We start from the raw sequence: 25,330 nt of genomic DNA on the forward strand, positions 1-25,330 counted from the left end.
GCTTCAGGTTCCAGACTCCACTAACCCAGAAATAGTACCTCGGGTTAAGAACTTTGCTTCAGGATGAGAAGAGAAATTGTGCTCTGGCAGCACAGCGGCAGCGGGAGGCCCCATTAGCTAAAGTGGTGCTTCAGGTTAAGAACAGACCTCCGGAACGAATTAAGTACTTAACCCGAGGTACCACTGTGATTCTATTCTAGAAACACAAAAGGCTGGATTTATTTTCCAGCTTTCACAAATGGTTGTCTCAGGAGTCAGTCAGCAGTAAGTCACAGTGTGCAAGCTGGAGTTAACTCTTTATTAGCAAAAACACAATCTGTACAGAAGTGCCTGGCCTAATGAGTGCAGCAACTCATGCCTGGTAGGTTTGTGCCCATAAAGCAGTTGCTGAGACTGAAGGTCCCCACCTACCCACAGCTACCTAAGTCCTCTCCTCTCCAGGATTCCCCCCCCCAAGCAATCGGAGGCTATGTCTGCGCATCACCAATCTCTCCGCTGCACTTTTCATGCCCCTTCTGCTTCTAGGAGACAAGGGGAAGGGGAGCTTGTTGCAGTAGAAGAAAACACCAGGGAGCCTTCATCAGCCTGACTCATCTCTCTCTCTTGGCCTCTCTCCTCCCACCCTCCTGCTTCAGTCTCTGCCTCCGGTTCTGGACTTCCCTCTACCACAGACTCTGCAGGCTCACTAAGCCCTGTTAGCTTGCGACACCTCTTCTCTGTCTTCTCCTTCTGACCACTCATTGTCTTCCCACCACCACTCCCTGGGCTCTGAGCCTTCTTCCCTTGGTGGTCCCCCAGCTGGTTCCTCCCATCATTTCTCTGCATCGAACCAGGCCATGACAGATTGTGGGTACTCAGTTATACTGGAAGCAGACTAGTAAGTGGCTTGCCGCCCATTAAAAAAAAAAGTGAACAGAAAATGATATTAATGCTGTGGGAATTCACAACAGTGCTGCATTTTCATATGTACTTGTACAATACTGATAGCATTAGACAGAAGATCCCACCCAGTCCCTTGACATAGGAATATATATCGTACAGGAAGATGCTATTCTTTTATTCATCTTTGATTCATCTGCTCATGTATTCACCAACACAGTCCGATTCTGAATCCGATGACTCAGTTCCTCCAGACCCATTAGAATTTTGCCAGGAACAAGAGAGGTTAGGAATGTCAGAGTTCTGCATTTCCAGCACATCAGTGATATGTTTCGGTTCGAATGCATCAGAAACACACAACTCTTTCAAGTCCACAGCCTTCTCTTGGCAAGAGCTTAATGTTGCAGAAGCATTCACATTTTTGCCAGATATTCCTAGCACCACAGTATTTAAGTTTACATTGGAACAGCTGCTGCACTCCAGGTCTGGCTCATTAGCGGAGTCCACTTCAGGAGAAGGATGAAATATTTGAATTGTTGGGCTTTCTTCTTTGCTAATATCATTCTGAAGGTTTTCTGCTTCAACATCGACAGGTTTAGGCATTTCACTTGGAGCAGATGAGCAACCGATGAGCAGAAGGTTTTCTGTTTCCTCATCCTGGGGGTCAGCGATTTTACTTGTAGTGGATGAGCAGTCTAGGGACGGTGGCTCTGTGCTGTCCTCCTGCGAGCAGGACTTTGAAGTCTGCCCCAAAAAACCACGTGCAGTATATAAATCATCATTTCCAGCAACGCTGTCACTGTCCTCTTCATCGGAATCGTATCCACATACTTTTTTTTTACTTTGTTGGGTGACCTGGACGGTGTGCACTTCTTCCGGTTCTGATTTAAAAAGGGAATAGTCTAATTTTGGTGTGATGCTCTGAAAAGAAAAACAATTTTGAAATTTACAGATTACAGAGGAGAGAGAGGCAGAGAGGGCAAACTTTCATATCACCTGACCCTATGTAACTGGCATTGACCCTGGGACTGACCGTTAGGTCTTTTGAACAATGACTGTTCCATGAAAAGACGACGATAGAAAATAAATAAAAATAAATAAATAAAAATAAATAAAATTCTATATACATACGTACAGTAGAGCTTATTAAGCTATTTATCTTAAAAAAAGAATCCGTCCCAAGGCTACATACCAAGACGCTTGGCCATTTCCTCCATCTTAAGCAAATAACACCGGCTTTATACAGGACAAATAGTGTGAGTACTACTGTCGACGACATTAATATGCCCAACAGCGCTGGTAATATAATATGACCTGTAAGATAAAAAGAACGTGATTAAAGAACAGTGAATATGTGGGTTATTGTGAAACACTCTGGTTTTATTGGGCACACAGAGCACTAGATTACCAAAATTCATAATATTTTTTTTAAAACCATTACTTGAAATACTAAAAGCAATAATCTATTATTAGTTTTTTTTAATTAAGAAAATAATAATTTTAAATTAATTCTCTGCAACCCCTCCCCACCCCTTAATTCATTATACCTGATATATTATTGGAGCTGAGTATAAGGCATTTGGGGACAGACGGAGCGCACTGGTTATTTAGACTTGTTCTCACATCAACAGCAATACAATAATTTGTATTGAAAATCAAATCTCCAATGACAGTGTGGAACCTCTCTTGTCTGGCTGTATTGGCAACACGCTAGAAAAGAAGAAGAAAAAGATTGACAATTGAGTATGTCATACAAAGGACAAATGCAAATATGAGGGCTGATGAAACACACTTGACTGTTATGTGGAAAGTCTCACCTTTCCATGAGGTCAATACACAACCTTGCACACTCTTTTGCAGTCAAAGCCCAGCATCTGTACTATGGGGGGATAATTACACTAGCCTATGTCATGGGCTATTGTAAGGATACCTATGAAAATGTTTCCTAAAGTGCTCTGGAAATACAAAAAGCTATATATAAGTAACATTATCATTTCTGTTCATCTGCTAAATATTTGCCTTGCCAATTCTTCTTGCAGCAACAGTGCAAAGGCACAACAATACCAACATAGCCTCCAACCTTTGGACTCTGCTGGTTTAGCTGCTGCTATGCCCAATCCTCAAGTACTGGCATGGGAAGTGGTCTACCCTATTAATCCAAAACATCTCAATCCAGCAATTCCTGCTGGCATTCCAAAATACTGTATATACAGCCCTTCTGGTCTATCTGAATGTCAACAGCCACAGAAAGGACAAAACATGGAGAGCTGCCCTCTCCATTGAAGTGAATGGGTGAAACCCACCCAGACAGGAACTCTAGGCCTGCCTTGGAGGATAGACAGGGCTATGGATCAGGAAGCAGAACCATTAAGTTTGGATATGCCTGAACTAGAAACAGAAATAGCAGCTTTCTTACAGATGAAGTGAATTAATTTTGATACTGTCTACCATTTCCATTTTAATCATAAGCAACCGACCTTTTCCTTGACATTGTCTCTTATCACTGTGACCGTATAATCAAGCTCTTGGTATACATGAAGTAACGAGGCTGAAAGTTTCACTGTCACATTTGCGCAGCTTGGACAAGCAGAAATCTCAAACTGGGGTGGTGTTAGGCATGCTGTTGAACAAAGAAAGGAGGAAAAGAAGGAATCAATGTGATTGGGAAGCTCAGCCCTAGAGAAATTAATGAAATTACAATCCAATGCACTACTAACTTGGACATAAGATCTCAAATGAAATGATACGTTCTCCCAGGTATGCTTCTTTCAGATTGAAGGCTAAATAGGTACGGTGGGGGTTCTACTGATTAGAAATTTCCCCAAACCGACCTTTAAGCCTCTTAGCTTGTTGGCCTTCAGCCTTCTTTGATCCTCATTTCTGCTCCCGAAAGTCTGCTCTGAATATGGTGCTTAGTCCTGAGTTCTGATCTTAGTGGGGTGTCACACTATTGCCATTCATTCCATTGAAAAGCAAGAGGATGCCCATAGAGAGCTGGAGATAAAGCTTGTCAGGACCTCGGGACCTCTTGGCACTTAAAGAATAATGATCTAAATAATACACTGAAAATAATACACTGAAGAAGGAGCGAGTCTTGGGGGTTTGGGGGGCTAGAATTGCATGAGGTTGCTGGTGTCAGCGCTCTGCCACTGTGGAAGCCTCGGCAGCATCAATTAAAACAAGTAGAAGCAGGGCAGGGCAGGGGCCAAGCTGCATGCTCTGGCACCGGGGGCGGTGAGCAGGCAGAGGCGAGGTTGGTGCACGTCCTGAGGTGTGGCACGTGTCCAGGGGGGCAGCTGTGATGGTACCCCCTTCCCCATGGTGCCAGTGGTGCTGCACTCCCCCCGCCCCCTTCCTCCGCCCGTGGGGCAGGGCACTGACAGCTTTGGAGCCTGCTGGGAGATGACCTAGTGGGGGTTGACAACTGGCCTCTACCTTCTGCCTTGGCCAGTGTGAAACCTGTGCGGTTGACCTAGGACTTATAGGAAGCATAAGGCATGTGCTTCAAACATAAATAAGGAGCAAATTACTTACTGTCAGCATATGGACTGAATGAAGTATCTGAAGAATGCACTCCGCCTTCTGTGACCTGCTCCACTACAATTTTGTATGACTCATAGGGATCTGTAAACTCTCTTGTCAAGTTACAGAATGAACGTGTGATATTGGAACACTCCGTGACAATCTTCATGTTTGGTGTTGGATAACTTTAAATGGAAACAAGGAGGAGCCAATGAACAATCAGTACTTCCCAACTGGATATAAAGCAGCAATTCAAAAGCATCACATGAAAGTTGTCCAGAATTCCGGAGTGAGATCAAGCATATATTTACTCACCCTCATCCCCTAATTTGATATGAAGTGTCCCATTCTGTGAGAAGGATGTCAGTGCAAAAGTACATTTGGTGGCTTTTCAAATATATGCTTATTTTTCATGTGTAGTCTGTTTCTGAGATTCACCCCCTTTTCGTTGTTGAGAATAACTAGGCTTTTTTAGCAACTATAGCTAATCTACCATGTTTTATTGCTTTTTTAGTCCATGTGACAATGTGAGGAGCCAAAGGAAGCAGGACTGAGGAGGAAATGCTTCCTTTGGACTCCTCTACTGCCACCTCCAGTAATGAGAAAAGGACAGAGGGCTGTATTTGTGGGTGGGCAGAGTGAGAGAGATGGCTTTCAGGTCTGTGGGAAGGCAGTGCAGAAGAAACGGTGGTGTACCTAGGGTCCCTTGTGCCCTTGGCAAGGAGATGTATTGGTGCCTCCGAAGCCAAGAGAAACCATGGACCAGAAAGTCAAAGTTTGCTTTTCATCACCAGTGACTTCCTCCATGGCCATTGGGACTGCTCTGCTGTGTCTCCCTCACCTCCTCTGCAGTCGGTCAGTCAATCCATCTCTCTGCCTTCTTACCTCCCTCTGCTTACTGCTTTCCCATCCAGCCACTCTGAGCCAGAGTGTACCTCCCTGGCCCAAGACCCTTGACAGGGGCCAACCTAGCCAACTGCAAGGTATACCCCTGGAAAGAGGGCAACTCCTCTCTTAGAATGCAGATGACTCAATATTTACCCAGTTTATGGGTGCATATCCCCAGCCAATACAAAAGTCATGATAAAGTGGAATGCAGTCTGCAAAATCACATGCCATATCAAATTTGTTAGTGTTTAATCTTCCAGATAACGCTTTGTTTCTGTTCTTCATATAACAGGAACATAACTAGAGACACCATATCAGTCATTCTTGCACCATATCAGTCATTCACAATCATTTACAAAATGTGGGAATGTATTTTAGAAAAAGGATAGGTACCTTCTCGTTCTATACATCACATTGTAGCAGGGAGTCCCTGTATTATTTCCAGATTCCCACATCAATATGTACTCAAAATCCCGTGGCTCCATTTTCAACTTGAGTTGAACCGAGGTTTCTTGTGGTGGCGAAAAAGAACAGTTGTAAGTACTGGTGAGTATGAGGTTTGCCAATCATACGTGATGAAATAGCTGTACATTTTGCTCCTCCTAAGCAACAACATACAACGTGAACCAGGCAGCAAATGTTAAGAAGTTTAAAAAATACTTACCAAGTAAACTGCACAGAGCAGAGATCAGAGCACTGATGTACACTATAAATTAAAACAATAGATATATGAAATTTTAAAGTATCTGTTCAATGTAGAAAACGCTCTTGAAACTGTTTGTATGCTGAGTGGAATGTACTTCCTGGGAAAAGCACAACAGCTGAGATTTGTGGCTTTCACAAGTTTTGGAGAAGTTTGATAATGTGTGTTAAGTCAGGGGACCTTGGGCAGGGCAACCAATCACGTCTAAGGTATGTTCTACAGTCATATCTTGGGTTAAATATGCTTCAGGTTGAGCATTTTCAGGTTGCGCTCCGCGGCGACCCGGAAATAACAGAACGGGTTACTTCCGGGTTTCGCTGCTCGCACATGCGCTCAAAATGATGTCATGTGCATGTGCAGAAGCGGTGAATCGCAACCCACGCATGTGCAGACGTGGGCTGCGTTCTACTCAGGATGCGAACAGGGCTCCAGAACGGATCCCGTTCGTATCCAGAGGTACCACTGTATTCCCCCTTTCCTCTTCCATGGCTCCTAGTAGTCCTAAGCCAATGAAAATGCCTTTCCTTCCACATCCCACATATCTGCACTCTCTCTCCTTCCTAGTCTTTACATTTTTTTCTAAAATATTAATGTTTCTACATTATACTGAGATCAATATAAAACATGTCTAAAAAATAACTTGGGCCGTATTCAAGTAATTTGTTGTGCTGTTGGCAGCCAGCGCAGCAACTGCCATTAGTGCAATGGGACTTTGCCCGCTCCTCCCCCAAAACATGATTCAACTAACCAGACCCATTGAAATGAATGCACCTGTTAAGTCAGGGTCATTACTTTCAATGGGTCTACTCTGAGTAAAAGTTAGTTGAATAGGGCTGAATTTAAAGTAGCATGATTTATTTCCATGTTCAAATTCAGGCTTCCTTGGACCAATTTTGGATCTCCCTTCCGCTACAATCAATAGTTGACATGTTCTTTTCTACAGTCCAGAAACAATAATTCAAAATCAAATGAAACTGGAGGTGCCATTTAAATTTCTTTAACAGCCACTTAAATGCTGTTCTAAAATGCTTAACTTTGGGTGCATGTTTTCAGCTCCTTTAGTAGCTAGGCAAAAATCTGTTTCCCTTATCTTAAGAGACTCTGGTACTCTAAGCATAATTTCATTTATTTATAAAAGCTGTCTTCTTTCCAGCCTGGGCAGTTTGAGACTAGAAACTAGTTGAGGATCAAATTTATTTGGCAAAGGCGAAGAAGGCAGCTGAGACAAGAAGAAAAAGAAGGGCGTGCTGTTAAATTCTTTCTAGATTTAACTCACCAAGTTTGTAGAAATGCAGTGGTCCCATGAAAAATGTCATCATAGTTTAAAATAACATCCTATGCGGTGGTCTCTACAGGTGGGTAAGCGCTGATGTGACTCCTGCATGTATACCAAACAATTATTATTTTTTCAAAATCCCAGAGAAAAACAGTGATTCCAAAAGGGTAACATGAAACGTTCTTCCAAACTGTCATTTAATATGGGTGGCATCCATTAATTATCTTTTGCCCATATGATACTCGGTCCCAAATCATTTCTTTCCCTCTCCTTCTGGATCTTGTCATACCAGGGATACTCCAAAAACAAGATGCATGAGAAAATTTGGGCTGAGGGAGGGGAAAGTGTGGCAATGAAAGATTTAGAGGAGAACTAGCAGTGAAGGAAAAAACAAGGCAGACCCCCCCCCCAAAGAAAAAGAAAGAAAGAAAGAAAGAAAGAAAGAAAGAAAGAAAGAAAGAAAGGTAGGTGTAGGTGACAGAAGAGGCTAAGGTACTGAAAAAGGAAGCCTTAACCAATAATAATAGTCTTTATGAAACAATATTTATGCATCAGCCACTTAAGATTAAGGTTCTCATGTCAAGGCAGGATTTTGTCACACAGGGGACATACAAGCCCCCCCCCCCCCATCCCTGCATGGACTTGCTGCACTTCAGACTTTCTCAGTGCATTCAGCTGAACATGTGGGGATGTTTGGGGCCGGGATTGTGGGTGTGCCCCTGTTCCCTTTCCCCCTTTCAGCCCATGCACATTCAGTCAAAATGCCTGGTTATGATTTCTGCTGCTCAATCTCACGCCCCTGAAGAATGTCGCCAACAACGCCCTTGGGGCACACTTATTATTTGATTATTATTCATTTTTTTCCAGGACTGATTTCGGGCTTTGTTTCTTAGATGCTAAGCCACACACTTTCCAAAAAAGATGCCTTTCATTCTAATACAATACGTAAGAGCTGATTTGTAGTTTGGCCCTAACAATGAAGGCAACAAACACACTTACTGGCGCTCTTGCCATCCAAACCTGTGCAAGTTGAGCTCACTTGAGCCGACTGAAAGAAACATTATTTAAAAACAGGGAAGGCTTTTGTAGGGCCTTAATGACGAACACTTTACTTATTATGTGGATTTTATACTGTGCTCTTCCGTTGGCGGTTATTTTAATGTGGGTATAACTGTAAACTGACTATTTTTATGTTTATGTTTCTATTGATTTATTCTTTATAGTCTGTATAAGATATTCTGTTTTTTAATGTTGAATGTTTTATTATGTTTTTGTATATGCTGTAATTCGCCCAGAGTGATTGGGGAAACCCAGCCAGATGGGTGGGATATTATTATTATTATTATTATTATTATTATTATTAGCAACTCAGGGTGGTTCACAACACTGAATATGCAATGTAAGGCACAATACAGTGGTACCTTGGTTCTCAAACGCCTTGGTACTCCAACAACTTGGAACCCAGACACTGGAAACCTGGAAGTGTTCCGGTTTGTGAACTTTTTTTCGGAAGTAGAACGTGCTCCGTTTTGATTATTATGCTTCCGTTTTGAGTGCCACACTTCCGTTTTGAGTGTTACTCTGAGGTCTGTCTGTTTTTGTTATTTATTTTGCATTTTTGTTTTTGCAGCTCTTTTTGGGGTTTTTGTGACTGCGTGGAACCCACTTCAGCTACTGACTGATTGATCCTGTGACTGCAATACACTGTTTATTGCTTTCATTTTATTTTGTTAGACAGTCAAATTCATGTCAAACTGCTTTTTTAGGGGTTGTTTTTAAAAGTGTGGAACGGATTGATCCATTTTGCATTCCTCTCTATGGGAAAGTGTGCCTTGGTTTCGGAACGCTTTGGTTTCGAAACGGACTTTGGGAACAGATTAAGTTTGAGAACCAAGGTACTACTGTACAGTACAGAAATATGCAATTAAAGTAGCCTAAAAACACTTTAAACACAAGCCAGCAGCCATATATAACCAGCATCGCTCAGGAGACCAGCCCGTTTATTTCAGCGGCCATTTCCTTCGGAAAGGCGGCGCTAGACGACGCATGAGCGCCGCCATCCCTCGCTAACTTGCTTCCCTCCTTCCCCTTCCTCGCCAGCCTGCCAGGCCCGAGCTTTGCGAGGGTCGGCGGAGGAGCTCGGCTTGCCTCGGCCACCACCGCCTCGCCGAGAAGCTCCAGGCTGCGCGGGGGACCCGCCGAGGCGCAGCCCCAGCCCGACCCCGCCAGCCTCGCTTCCCCCGCGGACACTCGGGCGCCTCGTCCTCGCCTGCCTCCTTCGAAGGCCGGCAGGCAGCGCTCCCGCCCACCCGCAGCTCACCTGGCCGCGCCCGAGCGCCCCGCCGCCGCTCTCATCCCCGCCGCTTGCGCCGCTGCTGCGGCCGAGCCCTCGAGGCTCTCCTCCAGGCGGACGCCATGTCGCTCGCTCGGCAGCCGAGGCGCCTCCGCCGGATCCGAAAGCGAAAGCCACGCAGGGCGGGCGGGGAGGCTGATCTTATCTGCGCCCGCGAGTGGCCGGGCTCGGGGAGGGCGAAGAAGGGGAATTCTAAATACGTACTCGAAAGAGACCCGTCTCTTTCCCTTATTATGGAAACAAGGCTAGCTCGGTGGCGCAGTTCCATCCGCGAGGAAAGAAAGGCAGGTTATCCATATGCTCTATACCCATATGAAATAAATATATTTTTAAAGCATTTTAATGTGGTATTCTCGGGAGCGAACTTGCAAAACCAAGTACTGAGCGGATGGGAAATGAGAACAGGCGACGAGTTCTGCACCGCAGCTGATCACGGTTGGATCGGAGTGTCAAAAGAGTCGTGAAATTCTGAAAACAAAGAGCTGGTTTTGCCCAACACATTGAAAAAATGTACAAATCGACACTTTCCAAATGTTTTTTTTAAAATAAACTCCACCATATATGGAGATTAAATTTACGTCTTGAGGTCTTCAAAAGTAGTTAAATGGGATGTACTAGATCAGACTTGTGCCCCATATTGTGAAAAATGCAGGATGAGATGTACATTTGCACCTGGCATTTGAACCTATATGTAAAATCAAACAAATAGTCAAAGTTCTCGACAAACATTTGGACCATAGTTGGGAGCAAATGATAATCCTAAAATTATCATTTAACTAGTTACATCTGAGCAAACGCTGATAGCAATTTATTTCTCTTCCGAAAAGTCACTTAGGAGATGATTTGGGGCATAGCTGCATATGATAAGGCCTTAAGAATTTGGTAAGGAAAATGATTCCCAAAGCCTGCTTGAGTGTGCTCTGGCCTGTAGGCGGTGCTGTTTCTCTAGGAACAAATTCTCAGAAGAGACTACATAATTCAACAACCAAGTCCTTAATGCATTCACACAATAAATTGTATTTGATTTATGCTGTTATATATTTCGAAGCCCAAAATAGTCTGGGCTTAGGATACCTGAGGAATGCCTTCTATATACTGCACTCTCTTGAATAAGATGGAGACGTTGCTTCAGGTGCCGACATTGTCTGTATTTCCATTAGAAATACAGCTTTCTTCATCCTTTAAGATGCTTACTTCCCCTGGGAAGTCCTCCAGCCCATTCCAGTGACATATGTAAGTGGCCATGAAAAAAAGACCTATGTGTTTTGCTAATTAATTACAAACAAATGCATACCGTTTGGACAGCCTGTTTATTCAGCATTCATCCTGATCTGCTTGCGCAAAACTCATGCGGTGGTTAGATTGTGCCTGATTTTCACTAAGATTTTTTTTAGAAGAAACTATTAATTTTTAAAATAAAGACAAAATATAAACAATATTAAACATACTGAAGGAAAGAGAGAGAAAGGGGGGGAAGAAAAATGGAGGGGGTAAGAGGGAGGGGGGAGATAGCGAAGGTAATATCAGACTTTAATTCATGTGATGCATCTTTTATAGTCACAATCCTAAGGCACTGAGGAAATCACCTTAGCCTAATCTTCTAAAACATAACCACTAAGGGTCTATGTTCCATTTCAGTTGAATTGATGTATATCAAAAAATTTGACCAAGTAGCACAAGAATGATCATAAATCCCTCCCATAAAATAGTGACAGTCTGGAAGAACCCTTAGAGTTTAAAACTTTTAGATAACATTTCCACTGATAACTCAAACAAAATACCTCATGCTTTTTCTCTGCAATTGACACTGAAGCGGGAGCCTTTCTCTGTCTGGGATTCCATGTATGTTATGTGGAAACTTGCCCTTTAGATGTGGGTGTACCTTTCACACATCCCTGAAGCTGCCATATGTGTATTTTAAAGTCACATAGGTTTTGCACTTTCAAAATGTTAAGCTGGCTTCTACAGTGCTATTATATACGCATCTCATCAGGATTAAATCTCATTGAGTTCAGTGGGGCATACTCCCAAGTAAGTCAGTATAGGATTACAGTCTAAGGCATCATTAACAAATTGTATTGTGTACCAAAATATCTTATGGTTTACCTTCACTACCAGCTTTCCAGGCTCCTGCATCCTTCTGATGAAGCAGGCTGTAACCTACAGAAGCACATGCCACAATAAATTGCTTAGTCTTACAGTGCTACAAGATTCTTTTGATTTGTATTTTCCTACTATATAAACTAACGTGGCTACCCTTCTGGAATTTGTTATTTGGTGACAGGAGTAGCCTTGCTATATGATAACACATTATACCCAATGTGAGACCATTAGTTTCACATTTTTTCCTGAGATGTTTAAACATAGGAGCCATAACAAGTGGTGTACATATCATCTGGGATTTCACCGCCTGCAAATTTCAAATTCAGCATGGTCCCTAAGGACTAATCAATATTGACGGCAATTATTCTTAGTACAACCAAACCAATTGCAATGGCTGTTTTCTCTTCCTAGTTCTCCTTTTATTTCCCCTTTTCTTTCAAAGAGTAAACAGAGAGCTTGTGCGCTTTTAAACCACCACAATATCTCTTATATAGTGCAGTTGGGCTACCTAATAACTGTAGTTATTTTACAGTGGGTTTTCTTTTCCCAGTTCTGGGGAATAGCCTGCTTAATGATGCTGTTACTGAAGCTTTTCGACTGGAATAAGGTGTGGAATATGCATTTAGAAGGAACTGCTTTGGACCACAGACAAAAGAAATAAAAAGCTTTCTGAGGTCATCATAAAACAACTGGTATTGCATTATTTTCCATGTTCCAAGTTTTTTTCTGCGCGTTTCTCCGACTCTGGAGGACTACGCTATAGGAACAGGGGGAGGTTATCTGAATATACAACAGACCAACAAGGTCACAGAGGCAAAACCCAAGCATTATTGCACATCTAACAAGGTCCTGAACCCATAAACATGGCCGTGCAAGTGAGGAAGGACTACTAGCTGCAGTGCCGCTGGTGGCCACAGTGTTCGTGGCAACAATGGAAGAGAGATCAATGGTGGTGGTGGGTTGGCATCAGCCCCGTGAGGCCCTGGCAAGGCTCCTGGTTCCTTGCAGCTGACACCAGGTCTATGTGTAGCTGTGGCAGGAAGACCAGCAGAAAAAAATGAGTTGAGCTAGTCAGTTAAAATGTGCAGTATGGTGTACTGAAAATTAATGGAAAGGCGGCAGAGTTGGAAGAGCGTTGAAGAGCAGTGGCACCTAACGGTGGCTGCTCCTCACAACCATTTCAATATGTGGTGATTATGGATCTAGTTATCCTGCCTGTGGATTTAGCAAATTCTTTCACCGCCTTGTATGCAGAATATTTAGCACTGGCATGCTACCATAAGGCACACTTAGGATGCCATGTAGCGCGTCTGTTATCATCAGTTATGTTTGGATAGATATGCAGTTGTAAGGCGTTAGGGTAAGGGCCAGAGCTATGTGGAAAGCTGTTCCACTTTAAAATATTTTTTAAAAATTTCATCTGTGCAAGTTGTATGGGTCTGAAGAATTAGATCCCCGTGGTCCCTAAAATTGGGCCACACTGTTACAGTGCTTTCAGTTCTGCCTTGTTTTCCTTCTTGTGAATAATCACTTAATGATGTGTCTGCAAATAATTGCTATTATAATAATGTAATTTACAGCTCAACTGGCAAGAGCTGACCATAACCCTTCTACACACGTGAAAATCATTTTCAGCTCCCTGCAAAAATAAGCTTTGTTTCTGCCACACAAAGTAAAAGGAGTGGAGCTTAAAATAGTTCAGATGTGAACACAGTGCGAAAACATCAGGCTAATTTTCAGCGTAATTTATGAGAAGATAGCCAAGATAAGGAACACTATATATTAGAACAAACGCTTAGGCTGGGTTACAAGGACTCCAAATTCAAAAGCAATTCCAGCTTTGTGCAACTTGAAACTATGACTATGTGGGCATGATCCAGCCAAATTAAGTTCTTTTGCTCCCACTGATTTCAGCAAGGTAGATTAAGGCATGTGACTATCTCTTCCGTTGAAAACAGTGGACCTCAGAAATGTTTAACTTGTGCCTGCAGTGTGTATACATGTTGGTGTGAGGTGAGAGGGGATAGCAGTTTTTCATTCTTTCTCCCACATCACAGAGGGCAAAATAGCGGAAGGTATTTTGCTTTCTCTTTCTCTCTTACAAAACAAGCTGCCCACCCCCTGGTTTTTAAGCCTTTGCCAGCTCTTGGAATGCTTCGTGTTCCCATTTCATACAGAATAGTTGTGTCTGTCAGCTTTTGTGTAATTTAAGAGCTAATTTGTAGTTTTGTCAGGCAATAATTATTAACAGGGGTTATTGTGATACTTTAAGTAATTTGTGAATCTTATGTAATAAAGGGGCTAGATTATGGTAATGATGCATGGTTAATTATTGTTAGACTTCTGCTTTTGATTAATGCTGTTCCAATTAAGGCGCTGATGATGCCTTGGTGCTAAACACCTGGGCAGATTGCCTAATTAGCTGAAAGAAACATGTACAGTGTTTTCAGGTAATTCTTTTAATTTTTAGCAGTTGTTTTGTATCAAACATAGATGCTTGCTTCTCCCACTTTGCATTAAAGTGTGAGCAGCAGACCTCAGCTATGTACAGATATGTGCATGGTGATTATGGTGGCAAACACCATTGTTTCATTTTATTTTTGGATGCCAACTTCTGAGTTGGAGCAGTAGATGTGTGAAAACTGTTTTCATAAAAGATCACTGGGAAAACATAGTAACAGACCCAAGCAAGTATATTTGAAAAAGTTAACAACAGCCCAATTTCTATGCATGATTATTTGGAAGTAAATCCCATTCAGGTCAGTGGAGCTTATGCAAAGTAAATGTACCGTACATATGAGCACAGCCTTACAGCATTTTCACAGGCGATACAAAAATTACTAATTAATCTTACAGTTTGGGCAATATGCAAATTGCATGATTCAGCTGAGTGATCCATTGGTTAATAAACTAAAATGTTTTAAATATCAGGCAGCCTTACCATTTATATTTGCTGGATTTCTGTGATTGCTCTGCAAGCAACTACCTGCTTTGCAAATGTTGAGATGGCAGACTTAAGTTTTTGCTCTAAAAAGGGGACAGATTTTTTTTAAAAAATTAGTGCCCCTAATGTACAAACCCAGGTCTGTTCAAACAAATAGAGAAAGGTGGATCGATGGGACATTTCAGATTATGACTGAATGCTTAGGACTTTCTTTTGGATGATTGAGAAGGCCTGCTTTCCACGTGACAAAAATGCTTTTCACTTTCACAAGTACAAAACCAGTTGCTTAATATGGGGCCATTTATTTTCTACACTGAAATAAGCCTACCGTATTTTAAGAAAATATTCATTATTGCATATGAAGTGCAGCGTAAAAACTGATGCCACAAGTACACAGGTTACCACACACATCTTTGGATGAAAGAATACACGTATGACATAGACCTCAGGAGCAATGGAGGCTTTATGGGATACATGGGGGCAGAAAATGTGCATATTTAACGCACACTCGTTGTAACATGGAACCAGAATGTCCATATCAACCATATTAAGCAAGCGCTCTCTCTTTTTTGCGCCACAAATGAATCCTTCATTAGGAAAATATTGTAAATATTATAAAATAATATAAAAAGTAAATGAGCTCCTCTAAGCATGACTTCCTTACTACATATTTGGAGAAGGAAGTTGTTAAGAACTGAAGATATGATAGGGTGCAAGTACAGTTTTCATATGCATGTAGGGGCTGCTTATTTGAAAGCTCCCTCATGTGCAGGTCTCTCTGTTCATGGAAAGGTGGCATCAGGAAGAAAACTCCCAGATGAACACAGTACAAGGTGTGTGTGTGTGTGTGTGTGTGTGTGTGTGTGTGTGTGTGTGTGTGTCATGAGCATAGTTAGAAGAGTTGTATCTCATCATCAGTGAGGTTACAAGTGCTATCTAGTAGTTGCCCAGTGGCACGCAGGCAACATTCTTGACAGCACACACCAAATCATAGGTGCCAGCTTCTGGGGGCCAAGGCACTTTGCTCCCCCATATAATTTGGGGGGGCTGGGTCCCCTCAATGTTCAGAGGGCTATGTGCACGATGTCAGGATGTTGCAAGACATCATGCGTGCAATGTCACGACGTCGCATTGGGTCCCTTCAATCGTCTGGAGAAGCTGGTGCCTCCGCACCAAATTGCACCAAATCTTTGCTAGCTGATGAAGAATCACATTTCCCCTACTATATTTTGGATTGACTGATGGGGAAAGGTAGTATCTCTGAAGCAGAGGCATCCTTCCCCAAACAAGCAATACTTCCCATATATGTAACTCAATTAAACTGAACAGTTAGTACATGCCTAACAATCCCCTTGGGTTTGCAAGTTGTCACAACGTATTGGTGTCATGCAAAGCAAAAAACAGATTAGACCCTCACCTTAATATTGGTGCGTGCCTGTTTTACTTTATAAATGCTGACCTGACTCCATGTCACTTTCTCTTTCCAACCTATCACACTCACCTGTCTTCAACATTTCCTCCACTAACCACCTAATTCCCCATTTTATCAAGGGAGATAGAAGTTTAGATGTAGTCAGTCATCCACCAAAAAACAGAAGGCTTATCTCGCTTATAAAATGAATGGAAACGTCTATCATATTAGTAAAGTGACTCTACAGTCCGAGCTGAAACTGTTGCCCAGATATTGCTGCCTAGGCACTCTGCAGACACAGCGCTCACTAGTTGCAGAGTAACAGACACCCTCTTATCCAGCCCACAACTGACACCTACTCAGGCAATACATCTCTCGGCAGTAAACAGGCTGCAGGACTAACTGGCAGTTCTCCAGCCATGAAATTATTGTTGGGTGAACAAAAGAAACAAGTGTTTCTTAATTCTGAAAAGAAACAGCAAACAAGTGTCCTGTTGTTTCTCTTGGAAGGATAGTGTAAAAGAAGCAGATGTATATCAAATCTCTGCTTGATTGAAGGCACATAAGCTGTTGGGAACTAATGGTGCATGTGGACCTTAAACAAGACAACCCTTAATTGTTGTCTTTCCTTTATCCATGGAGCGATTTGATAACATCTGTAAAGTTACAGCATGCAGAGAACCACAGGGGAGTACTAAACAATTAGATGCTGATTTGCATACAAGTCAGCATTTATTACAAACCATGCATTTAAAAAAATAATTGAAATTACAAAGTGTTGACATTAGGTTTACATTGGTTAAATACAGTATATTTAACTAAAAGCAGCTGAGATGACTGCGGGAGCGAATTTTCCTAACTGATCCTGCAGTATAATCTTGAAATGTAAAGACAGTAATGACTGGGAAGCTTTTGAAGAGTCTCCGTTGGAGGGCACCGTAGATAGCATCACCAAGCATTTTCATCTTAATATTGCGGCTGTCGTGGAATGTCACGAATGATTCTGCATATGAAATCAGAGAACTATGCGTTTTGAATTATGAACTCCTAATCAGTTAGGAATTAACAAGCCTTGGGTTTAGCAGGGTCCAAAAATGGTGTACTGTTTAGGGATCTAAGGATGGTACGGACCCTGGTGGTGCTGTGGTCTAAACCACTGAGCCTCTTGGGCTTGCCGATCAGGTCAGTGGTTCGAATCCCTGCGACAGGTTGAGCTCCTGTTGCTCTGTCCCAGCTCCTGCCAACCTAGTAGTTCGAAAGCACACCAGTGCAAGTAGATAAATAGGTACCGTTATGGCAGGAAGGTAAACGCTATTTCTGTGCACTCTGGTTTCCATCATGGGTTTCCATTGTGCCAGAAGCAGTTAAGTCCTGCTGGCCACATGACCCAGAAAGCTGTCTGTGCACAAACGCCGGCTCCCTTGGCCTGAAAGTGAGATGAGCGCCTCAACCCCATAGTCGCCTTTGACTGGCAGTCTTTTACATTTTTACCTAAGGATGGTGCATCCTTTAGAGCAGCTGTCCCAGAGCCTCCACTGGGGAAACCATTCAGAAATGTGATGCATTCTGGCTGGGACTCATTTTCCAAGGAGGTCCCATCCACCTCAGGCTGAGGCAGCTGGAAGGTTCTGACAGGTTCTTGTTGCTCCTGGCTCTACCATTGCAAATGGACACTCAGTGCATAAAGGGATCCAGGTGCATTTTTGTCAAGACCTGCAGCCTGGGATCTGACTCAGACAAGGGGGCAGTGGTGTGTAGTCAGTGGACTAGGGGGACTAGGTTAGTCCCCCATATCTTCCCCTGGCGCCTCCTTCCCAAAGCCCAGGAAGCTTCTCCCTGGCTTAGGGAGGGAGGTGCGATGCTCCATCGGGTCCAGGAGTCCTTCCAGCACCTTCTCAAAGCCCGCCTGGGTTTTGATAGCTACCTGCTCTCTCCTTGTGTCATTTGTCTTCTGTGGGTTAGCAATGCTTGGATGATCATTGTCTTTGGCTGGAGCGGAACTATCTCACCCCCCCCCCCCCGGTAACTCTGTGATTTCTGTATCACTATGTTTTGGTTCCATATATTGTATGCAGAGGGTTCAAACGGATCCCCCAAACTGTTAATCTTCTAGCCACTTGCGAGATAGGCACCAGGAAACTGAAACTGCATCTTAAAGGCATTTGTGTCAGCTGTAAAAATACTTTTTCTCGCATGCTCTCATTATCATTCATTTGGAACTAATTTTCAAAGAATTACAAATGCAACTCTGTGTCCAAATCCCTAGATCTCTCTTAGAATTTGTGAGGCCCCCTGAAAGTGCCCCTTTCTGTGCATTATTGACTCTTAGTAAACAGGCTTCTTAAATACTTTCGAAAGAATACTAGAAGCCTGAAGTTGAAGAATAACTAGTTAGCTCAAATCACTATGTAAAATTCACCCCTCCCACACACATGATACTTCTTGACCTACATTGCTCTGCAGTGACCTTCAGGTTGCCAAGTTACATTGCTGCAAGTGACAGGATTTTTTTCCTATGCAACTGTTAAAAGTGCAAGAGAAAGAGAAAGGTATTGGGTGGTGAAAAGAGTAAGAGAAACATGCCATCTTGAAGTTCCACAACTACCCATTTTGGCCATTCTTCACCCACTTTTGTCTATGACTCCACTCACCATTGGCTGTGGCCCCTTATTGGCTGCCATGATCAGCAGCCTTTCATAGGAAGGTTTACCAGATGGAGGGGACACCACCCCGCTTTTTCTTACCCTGGCCTAAACTCTAGTCCTAGCAGTTTTATGCCCCTATGGTTCCCTTGTCTCCAGCCCCCTGTCCTCCAAACCTTAACATCTCTTGTTCCCACTGTCCTTTGCCCTTTTCATCAAGCCTCCTTCATCTCCTCTTCCCTCGGATTCCTGCTTCTCTTGTGTTTACGTTTGAGGAAACCACACAACTGGTGCCAGTGGGGCACCCAATGTCCTTATGTTGCTGGACTACAACTCCCATCATTACTTGTCATTGGCCCTGCTGCTTGGAGTTCATGGGAGTTGGAGCCCAAGAAACAAAACTGTCACAAGAATGGGTCACAATACCACCCCCGCCCAGCCTGCCATTGTGTCACTTCCCTCTTTTGCAGTCAGAACCTTTTTCATGGTCTAATTAAAACGTTGAACCTGCACATACCCATTTGGTTTGCCTGCCTCGCCCTTTGTTATCTGAGTCCTTTTCATTTTAAAATATATACAAAAGATTTTATACATATTCACTCACTTCATCCCTCTACCCATTTTGCTCTGGTTATATTAAGATTTTAGGTCCATGCAGGTGGAGGAGGTGGAGCCACAGCCAATGATAGGCAGAGCCAACTAATTCTAGTTGGTCCCCATCTGCCCGCCTCCCTGCAAAATTCTATAAGGGCAACAATGACCCTGAGGCCTACTGACATTATTGGACTACAACTCCCATGAGCTAGCTGGGTGCTGAGGGGAGTGGTAGTCCAAAACATCTGGAGGAGACCAGGTTTAATTTATTTATGTATTTATTAAATTTATTGGTCGCTGACAAAGCAACTGACAAAGTTGGCCCAGGATGTGTTAAGGAAAAATTCCTGAGGCAATGAGGAACATATGGAAAGGGAGACAAATGTGACCCCAGGAGGATGGTGTGGGCACTCACATTATTCTCCATGTAATAGTTCTTGCCCACACGCCACAGGACTCTAATACAGAAAGGCATGTGTGGGCCTGAGACTGAAGAGGAATTATTAACTGGTCAAATTAAACAGACTGTCACAGGCACTTTAAAAGGCAAGGAAAGTGCTGGCCTGTCTTTGATCAGTTTCTGATTAACTCTGCATCTCTGACTTCTAGAGAACTAAGGAAGCAGATGAAGGGTGACCTGTAATCTTGGATGGGCAGAGAGGGGGTGTTTCCTGACAGCATCTGAGGTTGGTGGACGGTGTTTGCTCCATGGCATAGCACGCCTTCTGCCTCGTATTCTGAGGGGGAATGTCCTTGGCCTGTTATCTTTTCTGCTGAGTGGACTCTTCTCTTGGCAGCCTGAAATAGACAAAGAAACCGTGGGGAAGGTGGAAGCAAGTGACATGGCTGAATTGCTTGCCATCGCCCTGTTGCTGCGCTGAGTCTAGGGATCCTTTTGCCTGAATATCTTACTGCTCAGGCTGTACCGCTTTCCCGTGGGATGGTAAGACCTCCACACCATCCCTCAGTTTCCAGGCCTTAAAGTTATCCTGTTGGTTAATGAAGGCCAGTTGCCTCACAGGTCCATTTTCTCTCTCTCACTTGATCTAGCTGTGCAAAACTTCCTTCAAGGTTCATTCATGATTGTGTAATGAGTTGGGGGGGGCAGATTTCCCTAAATCCCTGGGTCTAATAAAAGTTATTCTTGGAGGGTTAATCTGAAAGTTAAGACTTTAAATAGCTGGACTCAGCTTTCTCTGTCCAGGATACCGCATGGCAGAGGAGTTATCAAGAGGAACCATGAAGATCTACTCAACAGAATGGCTGAGTTATTGACCTAACAGAAGACAGAGAGAAAAACCATAAGACTAAGACTATGTGCCCCACCCTGTGCTTTGGGTAGTTAGCAAAAGACAGTGCCAGATTGGAGCGGGGGGGGGAGGGGAGTTTCAGATTTGCAGTTTGGATGATGTAAATGAACAGAAAAGAAGCATCAGCTTTGAAAGTTGGAGAGAGGAGGCCAGCAAGAAAGCAGGCTGCCTGTTTTATGCTGAAGATAGGGTCAAGCATGATGTTTGAGGTCTCTCAGGATCGAAGGCTGCAGCAGTGGAAGGAACACTGCACTCTCTCCATCTAGGCTCAGGTAGTATATAGGTGCAAATAGGCTATATATCATAAAGACACCACAGTCTCTGTTGTCCCACATTGTCCAAAAGGAAACACAGACCCTGGTAAGCATGCCTGGTACCCCTGGAATCTTGCGCCGTTTGGAGACAGCTTTAAGATATCTGAACTATGTGACAATATAAAAGCACTGATCTGAACTTTAAAAAAATTAAGAACTTTAAGGGGAAAAAGTTTTATTTTTTTAAACTGGATTGTAATTATTATGATTTTATATTTCTAATTGTTTGGTGGATTTTAACTGTGTTTGATCTACCTTCTTATTTGTACACTAGAGAACTCTTTGACCGAACGGTACAGTATATATATCTTCTAAATAAAATACTTTGCAACTGATAAGGAATCGATACTTCAGCTAACCTGTTTGCTTTTTGTTGTTGTTCCTGTGGGGGATTTAAATGCAACCCTGTAGCCCTGCAAACAAGGAGTCTTTAGACCTTTAAAAAAGCAACACCTTGTTAGACACCAAGTTAAGAAATATTAAACTAGGGCTGCATACACATCAGGCATTTAAAGCACGATTAAGACACACTCTCCCATCCCCAAGAATCTTGAGAACTGCAGTTTACCCCTCACAGAGCTATAATTCCCAGGACTCTTAACACACTGCAGTTCCCAGTTTGTTTGTTTTTGGAAGGGGGTGTCCTTTAAACAGCGAGAGAAAGAGTTAAGTTGAAGATTTCTGCCTCCATTTTCACAGAACCTATGTCTGGCTGATTTACTTCCATCAAGTAGCTTTCCTTAACTGCATTTTTGGAATGCAATTTGCCAGCCAAGGCTGTCAACTGAAGACATAACTTGACTTTATTCCACCATATCAAAGCAATATAAGCAGCATTTTCTTTAGGGAGGGTGGGGGCAGGGAAGGCCAGTGATGGAATATTAGGCTCTTGCTTGCTCCAACCCAGTCAGAAGGCTGCAGTGAGTCTAGCATAAACAGAAGCAGCTGGTTGCACAGCATGAAGTGGCGGGACCATGAAACATGGCAGATGCTGCTTCAGCTGTTAATGGGTACAGAGCATTAGCGTCCAAGCCTGGGTCACATGAAGGACCCATTTTAACTGTGACAGGACACTGTCAAACTGCCATTCTCACTGCTTTTTTTTTTTAAAGAAAATCTGTCATATCTTTGTAGCAGCAAACCCCTAGCCTCAAGTTCACAGGATAAGGGACAAAAAAATAGAGTACATATTTCAATTCAAATTTTAATCCGCTGTAAATGGGACAGTCCCGCTTTTAGAAAAGAAACACTTCCTTTTTATCTATTTTAAATACGACAAAGATGTAACATGGAATGAAGTTGCTTTTCAGAACTTCTAGTTTCCCTAAGAAAACTGTAATGACAAATCAATTAAAAATACTTAGGTGCAAAATATGAAACACCGAATCCCAAACTCAGTTGAAAGTATGTCACTTGGACTAGATGGTAACGAAACTCTAAAGCAATGTATTTAAAGTTAAGTTTATTAACTGGTGTCATTTCACTATTCCCAGTGCTTTCATGTTGTACAAAATGAAAATTCTAAAATGTGATAAACATACTATTTGTCATAGAAAGTCTAGTTTTCATTCATAAATAGCAGTGTAGTAATGTTGAGCGAAATCTAATTTATGCAAGCTTGTCTGCTAGCCAAGGGGAGAAGAGCTAAATTATTGGTTAACTAATAAGGTGAACTTGACAAAAATATAATTTGGGATCCATGGAGATCAGCCCTGGGAGATAAGGCTTCGATCCTATACTCTCTTATCTGGGAGAAAACCCCACTGAACTCAGTGAGGTTTACTTTTGAGCAGACATTTATAGGATTGCACTGTTAAGGGTTAAACTTTTTAAATCTATTTCTGTTTGGCTAAAACCCAAATTTCACTAGCTGCTGTGGCATTTATGGTACTGTGCAGCAGGAGAGTGCTAACTTAGATTTGCATTCTATTTGCATTAATGTCTTGGACTGTGTACATAACGGTGCAACACTATAAGTTCACTAAAATGTCATTATAAAGCTTCATACAATGAAATCTTAATTTTTTTCTTTGACATGGTAATTTTTTAAGCAACCAAACACACAAATGAACACATGGAAAATAAAGAGACAGACCAAGCAAAGAGATCAAGGAAAATAATTGCAGTGGGTAAGCAATAGCCCTGCAACTTAGAGGGCATTTTCTATAGATCTTTTTCATTGAAGAGACTGTGGTTCTGTTTGCTAAGGGATCAGTTGCAAGCATTTGTGAGCTATTATATACTGAAACCTCCAGCAACATTGCTTCAGGGCTGGCATGGGTGTCTATAGAAACAGCTTTAAAAGGCTAGTTGGTTAAGAGGTTGAGAAAACAGATATTAAGATAATCTAATAAAATTCAGTGGCCAGGATCCATATTATATCACATGTGTTTGTTTTAACTATTTTCCCTCTGAATTTCATTTTTAAAACTTCCATGGCAGCTTACAGCATCTTGCAAATAATATTTGAATGCAATGCAGAAAATATATAATCTGCAACAGTTTTTAAAAGTGCACACAAGCAGGTGAAATTCTATGCATGATTATTTGGGTGCAAGCCCCATTTAATGCAGTAAACACAGGATTGTACTGTTAAAAAAACACACCTAAAAGCAGCAGGATAGCAATAGCAGTACCGAAGCATTTAAAAAGGCCTGGTTAAACATAAAGTCTTTCACTAGGCACCTAAAAATATTATGTTCTGTGCCAGTCAAACTTCCCAGAGTATAACATTACATATACCACATAGCAGACACAGTGAGAAAGGATGGGAAAACCTTTACCCATACAGATTTAGACACTATTGAGAGATTCCCCCCCCCCCATTTGCATGGTCTTGGGTAAAGGCTAGCAGCTGCACTGTGGACAAACTGGGGATCAAGAGATCAGGCTGGATCTCATAGCAGCCTGAAAATGCAGATCTGATCCTTAAAGTGGAAGCTACAAATACAACCCCACCTAGAACAGGTTGAACACCAAAATAACCTAAGAAAAACCCTTCCAAATCAGACCAGTGGCCAATCTGGCCCAGCATCCTGTTCTCACAGTGGTCAGCCAGATGTCTATGGGAAATCCCAGTACCAGGACCTGAGTGCACACAGGATACATTGAGTCCACTTTAAACTGCCGTGTGTACGTAGCCTTGAAGCACGGGCCACTTTAGATGGTCAGCAGGATGAGCTGGCCTGTGCTCACCTCCGTTCTGTGAACTGCATCTGCTGTTTCTGTCTCCCAGGCACCCAGAAAGCTTACTGAGGGCGGGGGAAAGAGGAGGTAGCAGGAGGATACCCTGAAAGTTGTTGAGGTTTTTTATTTAGGAATTTTTTTTACAAAGACGCCCCCCAAAAACCCATGATTTTTCGATTGACTTCTCTAAGATCCAGGACAAAGCCCTGCCTTTCAGGAATCCCCCCTGGACATCAATTCCAGCTTTGAAATATCAGCAATGTCCAGGAAAATCTGGATGTATGGCAGCCTTGGTTATTTCCCCACCAATTGTTACAAATAGCATCTGCAAAGGATACTGGGAATGAAAGTCTCAGTTCCTTCATCAGTGGGAAAGGAATCTCCGCTGAGATCCTGCGGCCCCAACCACTGCCCCTGCCTCTTTCTCCTTTTGTTGCCCCACAAAACTTACCAGGGGCAGAGAAAGGAGCAAAGGCAATGGCAGTACAGTGGTACCTCAGGTTACATACACTTCAGGTTACAGTCTCCATCAACCCAGAAATAGTACCTGGGGTTAAGAACTTTGCTTCAGGATGAGAACAGAAATTGGGCTTCAGCGGCGCAGCAGCAGCAGGAGGCCCCATTAGCTAAAGTGGTGCTTCAGGTGAAGAACAGTTTCAGGTTAAGAACGGACCTCCGGAATGAATTAAGTACTTAACCCGAGGTACCACAGTATCAGCAGGGAGGATCCTTTTTCACTGGGGATGGGACTGAAACTACACGATTCAGCATCCCCAGTGGGAAAATAATGTGTTTGAGTCTGTTTCTTCTTGGGATGGTAGGAGCAGGAGTTAGTCCCAATACTAGCCCTGGGGGAAAAGGATACTCCACTGGGCTCAGGAGTGCCTATTGTTCCGCTGCCACTCCCACCCCTCTCTGCCATATTCTACACTTGGGGTAGGGCAGTGGCCATGGTGGAGGCAGAACTGAGGTGAGGATGACCCTTCTTGTCTGGCTTGACCATCTATAAATTGGCACCTGCAATTAGGGTCCTAGTTCAAATATGTGTGTCATTGACATAGAAACAAAATGAAATAAATGTTTTAAAAGTATGGCTTATTCTCCATGACAGAAATTTCCTTATGGGCTCAGTTCCGGTACTATGAGTGTTGCAAAAATCAACGTTTGAGGCTGAAGGAAATCTTCACGTGGTGGTGAGAAAACAA

The 25,330-nt window shown here is 42.8% G+C and overlaps 1 protein-coding gene across 2 annotated transcripts; it reads right to left on the reverse strand.

Annotated features, from left to right (window-relative positions):
• Positions 1–284: 284 nt before the first annotated feature.
• LOC310705547 (interferon alpha/beta receptor 2-like) lies at positions 285–9,923 on the reverse strand. Of its 2 annotated transcripts, none has more exons than XM_083500141.1 (9): positions 9,589–9,923; positions 7,269–7,370; positions 5,954–5,995; positions 5,683–5,800; positions 4,414–4,586; positions 3,357–3,499; positions 2,427–2,589; positions 2,072–2,193; positions 285–1,800 (listed from the first exon to the last, which is right to left on the reverse strand). In XM_083500141.1, exons 2-9 carry the CDS (start codon positions 7,309–7,311, stop codon positions 1,072–1,074), a joined length of 1,533 nt encoding a protein of 510 aa, XP_083356267.1. In that variant the 5' UTR covers positions 7,312–7,370; positions 9,589–9,923; the 3' UTR covers positions 285–1,071. The 2 variants fall into 2 exon arrangements, with proteins under 2 accessions (XP_083356267.1, XP_083356266.1); XM_083500140.1 differs by lacking the exon at positions 9,589–9,923 and adding an exon at positions 8,690–9,479.
• Between the last annotated feature and the right edge of the window lie 15,407 nt (positions 9,924–25,330).

The sequence above is a fragment of the Podarcis liolepis genome, assembly GCF_965112155.1.
Source record: "Podarcis liolepis genome assembly, chromosome: 4".
Taxonomy (NCBI): Eukaryota; Metazoa; Chordata; class Lepidosauria; order Squamata; family Lacertidae; genus Podarcis; species Podarcis liolepis.

Excerpts from the sequence above, each read along its gene's own strand:
- LOC310705547 (XM_083500141.1), bottom strand. The coding sequence starts at position 7,311 with ATGATGACATTTTTCATGGGACCACTGCATTTCTACAAACTTG. Across the intron at positions 5,801-5,953 it reads TGCTCTGTGCAGTTTACTTG|AAACCTCGGTTCAACTCAAG; the intron begins GTAAGTATTTTT and ends CGCCACCACAAG. Across the intron at positions 3,500-4,413 it reads ATTCAGTCCATATGCTGACA|CATGCCTAACACCACCCCAG; the intron begins GTAAGTAATTTG and ends TTTGTTCAACAG.